The 7,918-nt window shown below is 21.8% G+C and overlaps 2 protein-coding genes across 3 annotated transcripts in view; both read left to right on the plus strand.

The window, feature by feature from the left end:
* The window catches only part of LOC102681865 (dnaJ homolog subfamily C member 13), a 10,295-nt gene extending 9,423 nt beyond the window's left edge, over positions 1-872 (plus strand). For both annotated transcript variants that reach the window (XM_031511218.1, XM_006617235.2), the window contains exons 16-18: positions 63-203; positions 306-546; positions 632-872. In XM_031511218.1, coding sequence (XP_031367078.1) covers positions 63-203; positions 306-546; positions 632-747 — 498 coding nt within the window. In that variant the 3' untranslated portion in view covers positions 748-872. The remainder of the gene's footprint in view (positions 1-62; positions 204-305; positions 547-631) is intronic.
* A 3,687-nt stretch (positions 873-4,559) lies between these two features.
* LOC102670677 (zinc finger protein 271-like) lies at positions 4,560-7,608 on the plus strand. The gene is made up of 5 exons (XM_006617237.2): positions 4,560-4,654; positions 4,758-5,313; positions 5,465-6,432; positions 6,533-6,758; positions 6,820-7,608. The coding sequence occupies exons 1-5, from the start codon at positions 4,560-4,562 to the stop codon at positions 7,597-7,599; spliced, it is 2,625 nt and encodes an 874-aa protein (XP_006617300.2). The 3' UTR covers positions 7,600-7,608.
* Positions 7,609-7,918: the final 310 nt, after the last annotated feature.

A 7,918-nucleotide genomic window follows, 5' to 3' on the forward strand; every position in this document is an offset into this window, starting at 1 on the left:
TACATAATACATTATTTAATATCTAATTAATATTTGATATATTAAATATTNATATTTTTTAGATTTGTATATCGTCTATTTGTCAAACAGAATGTATAAGTCCATTGAAACATGCTATGCAATCTAGACGAGATATGATAGCGATTGCATGTGAAACATTAAATAGACTGTTTTCAACTAATGAAGATAGACTTATAAAACAGGTAAATAAAATTTTAGATATTATCATTGATACTAGAATTTTAATTTATCATTATTAAAATATTTTAATATATTTTTCCAATATTTTTAATCATTTTTAATAGGCATTAGATGCTGAAATGGTACCTTATCTGTTAAATATATTAGAAGGACGATTGGATATAATTGAAAATCCTGCAACTGCTAAAGCTCAAATAGTCAAAGCTTTAAAAGCAATGACTAGAAGCTTGTTGTTAGGTGAAAAAGTAAATGCAATACTGGAAAAATCAAGTGTTTGGGCAGAATACAAAGATCAACGGCATGATTTATTCATTTCTAATGCAACTAATTCTGGTTATCTTACTGGTAAGATAAACATGGTTATTATTTTAATTTTTATATTTAATTTTTAACATGCATAATATATTTAAATATAAATTATAATATATAGCTGGAACGCCTGTATCTGCTGGCTACTTAACAGCTGGTCCCAGTACCACTTTAAGTACCGGCCCACCTCCAGTTGACAAAGAAGATAGTTTAATTAATAGAAATGATAGTATCTGATATAGGTAGCATCTTAATTAAAAAAAATAATAATAATAATAGGCAATAAGAATGCCATTTCTAGAAATTCCTATCGGTAAAATGATACCGATGTAAAGACTACATTGCCTGTGATTTTTGGCTCCTTAAAATAAGGAATTTATCAATGGAATAATGTTTTTGTTGAATTTACATTTATATTAAGATTATCACAATACAATGATACTTTTTATTATGCTACATAGGCAGATTATATAATTATGTAAGATATCATTTACAGAGATGTCAATGTGTGGCAAAAGATAGTATTTAATGAAAGTCTATTATGAAACAAATTTTTCTAGGAAATGTCCCTCAAACAAAAATCCTTGTCGATTATAAAGATTTTTTTTAGACAACGTTTCATTTTGTACTTAGCAAATCTTCCAACATAACTTTTCTATGTTATTATAATAAATGGACTTACATTCCTGACAAATGAAGGAATAGTACGTTCAATGTTTAGCGTTATTGCTATATCTAAGTGTGATTAGTATTCCTTGAAAAGATTTTTAATATTTAATAAATAAATACAATATTTAGTCTAACTTGAAATGTTCAGTGTCTCATGCATCAACTAAATTTTATTATGTTTTTATTTATATTTCAGTTATCACCATCATTGCATAAAAATGTATAATCTATATTTATTAATGTATCTAATCTAATCGCATTTTTCGATATAGCAAAATGTTTTAATTTTTTTTTTTACATAAATAAATTCACGATCACTTAATATTTGTAATATAAACAGCATCATAAATATGCTATTTTCTTTCATATCTCAAAGGGTACAAAAGCGTTGTTATATAAAGACAATTTATCATTATTTTTTCATAATCATTTCACACTTGTTTTTTTAACAAATTTTATAAGAAAACATTATAAGCGTATATTAAACGTCTTATAAACAATTAAACGTCGAATAAATCAAACAATTACAAAAAATTTTGAACACATAATATTATAAAAAATTGGACAAATATTTAAAAATACTATTTATTCATTATCTTGATACAATATGTGTATATTTTTTTTTTCTTTTTTGAAATATCAAATGTATATACATATATATATAGACGTATGTATATTGTACTTTGTTATATAGTTCGTTTTATGTACGCTTACGATCGAAAAAAAGCGCTAAAATTTCTCAGTGATACTAAAGAAGGATCTATTAAATGGAATAGATTCCATAGATAGAGAATTTCTCTTTTTCATATCAATTTCTAGTATTTTAATGAGAAATGATAATTCAATAAATATGGGCGGACATTCATAGAACTTAGGAATATAAAATATGAAACAAAAAAAAAAGAAACACGCTATGCGTTGTTTTTTACTTGCCATCCAATTATAATCCATCAATATTATAATACACTTTTGCTACTTTGAATCGACGAGTTGAGTGTTTACGGCATTAAATAAATAAATAATAAAATAAACAATAAACATAAAAATATTAAGAAATATAATATAATAGTTCCTCTGGTAGCAAGAATATATATATGCCTGACGGTCGCAATGTAAACATTTCTATAACAAAAGAGATAACTGAGTTCCTCTTAGACTTCAAATCTTAAATATTTCTGACATTTGAACAAGATTTTTTATCTTCGTACACTTGACTCGTCAATTGATTCTTCTTTTGGAGAAGTGAAAGAAGTGAAGTGATTAGTTAGATAAAAAGCGATCAAGATAAAACGATCAAATTGAAAAACTTATCATGGTGATATATAAAAATAGAATAAAAACTAATTGGCATATTCTTGCTATGTTATGTGTAATATTGTTACTAACAATGAAGTAACTATGTAAACAAATATGAAAGAGTCTTTGTTATTTTTATGTATTTGCGCCTGAGTTCTTAAGATCGAAAATAAGATATTGTATATAAACATATATATATATATATATATGTATACATATATATATATGAAAAAAATTATACCACAGATTATTGTACGTATAATTAGAAAATAAACGATTTTGCACATGATATAATTAATAATGATCAACTATAAAGCGATAAAATTTTTTTAATTAATTCAATTATGTTTGTGGACATTATTTAACCAATCGACAAAAAAATTTTACTTTTCAGGTATATTTTAGTATTCCTAAGCTTCGTAAATTATCATTTGTTATTGGAATAGTAAGAAAAAAATTTGTCTAAATTTTTGAATAAATATTAGTTAAATATTAATTAAATATTATTGTGATTATGAATCATTATTATTTATCTAATGTATATCACGAATTTCAGTAAGGAAATATGATATTATATTAACAATTTTATAATTCATAAATATGAATATATCAATCAGCTTATAATTTTATTTATTTATTTATTTTTTTAATAACTATTTTAAAGAATATTTTAATTTAACATATAATTCTATATTATAAGTCAAAGATCGTTCCATTTTGTATGAAAATTTTTAAAATTTCAAAATTCTAAAATATTATCTAAAGAAAAGAAAATTACAAATATAAAATTTATATTTTAATGTTTTATTTAAAACATAAATATATATATATATAAAATTATATGTATATTTAAAATGAAAGGAATAAAATATTAGGTTGCAAATAATATATTCAAATTTTTAGTAAAACTATTATGTTTATAATTTTATAATTTTATTGAAAATAATATTAATCAAAGTTTGATTCAACAAATACACTTATAAAAATATTATCTTTATCTATCTAATAATTTTGTTAAAATTATTAGAATTAATTGATTTAATTAATTTAATTGATTGTTATTGATAATATCTTTATTTATTTCTTACATTATTTGTTGTAAATTTTATATCAATATTGTTTTTTCTTAATCCTTTTCTTAAAAAATTTTTTTTATTAATATTAATAATTGTTGACACATTATATAAAGGATATATTCATTAATATATTAATAATTTTATGAAAAGAAATCATACAGCAAGTTTTAGAAAGTATCATAAAGAGAAGAGTTCAATCTTTAAGTTTATTGTAAGTTTGATTCATATTCTTTATAAAAAAAAATATTGAACTAAAATTGAAAAATTATTAGCTTAAGAAATAATGGAATTAAATATTTCTTAAATATCTTTTAAATATTTCTTAATTTTTTGCTATAAATAATTTAATAATCTTTATAGAAAGTAATGTATTTATAATGCATACATCTATCAATGTATCAAAAAATATAAAATTTCTATTAAAAAATAATTTAACATATATGTAATTTCTATGCGTTCATACAAAAACATAAATAATATCAGAACTTAAAATATTTTTTAAAACAGAAATAGAATATGGGATAAAATATAAGAATTAACGCTATTCTTCGAAATGCCGCAAATGAAACTAATATAAACAAAGAAAACAAATAATAGGAGAACGATAGAGATAGAATAAGAATTGATTTTCAACGCCATCTTTGAAGAATTAAAAACATTAAAAAATTATGTTTTTAAAAATATTTAAGAGATGGTGCTAATCTTTAATTCTTATTCTATTTTATTCTATTTTTGAAAAGATGTTTTTCGTACTCAAAAGATGATGCTAACGATTAATTCTTACTTTTAACTCTATTTTTTTCTTACTATTTACTTTCCTTATCCATATTAATTTCATTTGCAATATTTTAGAGATGGTATTGATATCGCAATTTTTAGCCTATCTCTATCGTTTTCCTATTATTTGATCTCTTTATCTATACTTATTAATTATTTATATGAAAGAGATTTAACGTAAATATTAATAAAAAAAATAAGTAAATTTGTTTATAAATAAAAATATTAAATATGAAAATAGTTTGCGCTGCCAAAAATTGTAAATATTCTTCGAGCAACAAAGATACGACAAATATCAAATTCATTAATTTTCCAAATAGTGATATGTAAGTTATCTATTTATAAAATAAATATTATTTAAAAGTAATATTTCTATTTTATAACTAAAATATTGTATTTTTGTATAAATTATATATTATTTTCTTACAGTTCAAAAATATGGGCGCATCATTGTAATAGAACAGATCTTTTAATAAAATCTAACGAAGAATTACATTTAAATTATTATATATGTTCTCATCATATAGAGGATCATTTTTATATAAATAAAACAGATCCTGTAATATTAAATGAAAATGCTATTCCAACATTATTTGAATCATATAATGTTGCTGAAAAAGATTCAAGAAATATCTTTGAGAGAAATGAACAAACTGAAATAGCTAATAATGTTGTATTATCATATTGTGATATGGATAGTGAAATGGAACAATATAATAATATTAGTATTAAATTTTCAAATTTATGTAGAATATGTGAAGAACCATCTTTCGATGGCATCGAAATATTTTCATTGAAAGGAATGGATTTAAAATTAAAAGAAAAGATTAATTTACATTTACCAATCACAGTTAATTTGGAGGATTTAATGCCACAAAAATTATGTATGAATTGCTACAACAAACTAGAAGTTGCACATTCATTAGTTATAACATCTCTAAAAACAGATATGAAGTTGAAAAAGCTTTTAAATATAAATACAGAGGTAAATTATTATTTAACTAAAACTTATATTAACTATTATTTAACTTATTATTTAACTAAAATATATTATAATATTAATCAATTATTATAATAATTATAATATAATTAATAATATATTATAATATTAATCAATTATTTCTGTTATTTTATAGCTAAATTATGATCACAAATATGATGAAATAACAAAAAAATGTTCTTTAGAAATAGCTGAAGAAATGTGTATTAATGAAGCGACTGAAATTACACCTATAGAATTATCTTGTAATAAAGTTAGTGAAATTACCAATCAAAAAATCTCAACTAAGTTTACTCACTTAGAAAATATTAATATACATAAAAATAATTTTGTAAATGTCAGGAAAGAAGTGCAATATGAATTACATAAATTTGAAACACATAATGAAAAAAATAGAGAAAATGAATATACAATTACAACAAAAAATTATCTAAATAACGAAACATTAAATAATGAAATTCAATGCTTTTTTTGCAAGAATACATTTAAAACACAAGAAATATTTGAAAATCACAAAATATTGTGTGATAAAGGGAAAACAATAATACAAAAGGATAAAGAAACTAATAATATGAATAATAAAGAATCCAGTAATATAAATCTAATGAATTTTCAATTTATAAAGACTTGTAATATGTGCCAAGAACATTTTGAAACTGAAAAAGACTTTATTGAACATAAAATATCATATTGTAAAATTCTTTCACAGAATTATCAAAATCCTAGTAAAGAAAACAAGGAATCATATAATAACTATAATGATTCTTATAATATCAAAAGTATTCCACCAATGGAAACTAATAAAAAATGTGGCCATTGTAATTTGATTTATAATACTAAAAAAGAATTATTAAATCATATTATGGAATGTCATCAAGGTCAACTTTTATTTAGATGCATTATATGTGATAGAAATTTTGAAAAGTGGTCTAGTTTAGATATACATGAAGCCACTCACAGAATAGATAAACCTTATTTATGTGATTTATGTGGGAAAAGCTTTAAACATTCTAACAATTTAAGAGGTCATAAAAGAATTCATTTAGATGATTCAAGAAAGAAACGACATATTTGTGATATTTGTGGAAAAGCATATAGATCTAGGTAGCATCTTATAGTTCCTAAATATTATATAATATATTAAAATAGCATATATAAATTAATTCATAATTTTTATGTATTTTTTATTAAATTAATAATTCAGATTTCATTTGGGAGAGCATATGAACCAACATAATGAAAATAAACCTTATTCTTGTGAAAAATGTGGTAAAGCATTTTATAAAAGAATACAACTAAGACAACATAGATTATCACATGGATCAAATAAACATATTTGTCCAATATGTGGTGCAGCTTTCAATCGTAAAGGAAACATGAATACACATATAAAACGTCATAGTAATGGGGGTAGTACATATACATGTAGTGTAAGTATATTATTAAAAAACAACGTAATAATAATCAAAATTATAAATATATTATTTCTAGATATGTATGCATAGATGTAAATCAATGAGTGAATTGAAATCACATAGAAAAATACATACAGAACAAGACATTATAGAGAATATGAAAAAGAAATATAATGACAAAAAAATATGGCAATGTAAAAATTGTAATCGAATATTTTCAACGCGAGCTATATTATTAAATCATGAACGTATACATAAAGAAGAGAGAACAAGCGTTGATTGTAATATTTGTGGAAAAAAATTAGCTAACAAAAATTCTTTAATATATCATAAAAGATCCATTCATTCTTCGAACAAAATGTATACATGTCAATACTGTGAAGAATCGTTTATTTCCAAAGAAGCACGTCTTATACATGAAAGAATACATACTGGAGAACGTCCTTACGTTTGCAAAATATGTAAAATGGAATATAAATGTTCAAGTAATCTTAATCAACACATAAAAATTCATTCTGATATTAAACCTTTCAAATGTACATATTGTAATAAGAGTTTCATACGTAAAGGAACATTAAATGTGCACAAAAGAATTCACACGGGAGAGAAACCATTTGCATGTATAATATGTGGTAGAACATTTTCGCAAAAAAATGATATGATCAAACACACTAAAACTCATAATGCTAAATCATTATGTTGTGAACAATGTGACGAAGTTTTCGCAAGGAAAAAAGATATTCTGAAACATATTTCTTTACATGAACAAAATAATCCAATAATTCAGGAATATATAGAAGTACAACAAGAAATAGAACCTTATGTAGAACATATAGCATGTTCTGAATTTGAATGACTTTTATATGTAAAAAAAAATAAATATTATATGCTAAGGAAAGTAAATATATCTATAATACAATTGTATAATAAATATGCATAATAACAATATTAAAGTACACAGCCAAATTATTAATAATATTTTATTATTGTAATTATTTAACAAAAATTAAATATATATTTTATTTCTTTATGAATTATTTAATTTTAATTTTTATATATAAATCTCACATTTAAAAATTTAATATAATTTATTATCATTATAGATAATATAAAGAAATAATATATCATAGTATCTCATTAATAAATAGTACGATTATTGATTTCTAACAAAAAAA

Source organism: Apis dorsata, unplaced genomic scaffold (genome assembly GCF_000469605.1).
Source record: "Apis dorsata unplaced genomic scaffold, Apis dorsata 1.3 scaffold_295, whole genome shotgun sequence".
NCBI lineage: Eukaryota > Metazoa > Arthropoda > Insecta > Hymenoptera > Apidae > Apis > Apis dorsata.

Coding starts and splice junctions, on each gene's coding strand:
- LOC102670677 (XM_006617237.2), top strand. CDS start 4,560: ATGAAAATAGTTTGCGCTGCCAAAAATTGTAAATATTCTTCGAGCAAC. Junction 4,655..4,757: donor AATTTTCCAAATAGTGATAT/GTAAGTTATCTA, acceptor ATTTTCTTACAG/TTCAAAAATATGGGCGCATC. Junction 6,433..6,532: donor GGAAAAGCATATAGATCTAG/GTAGCATCTTAT, acceptor TTAATAATTCAG/ATTTCATTTGGGAGAGCATA.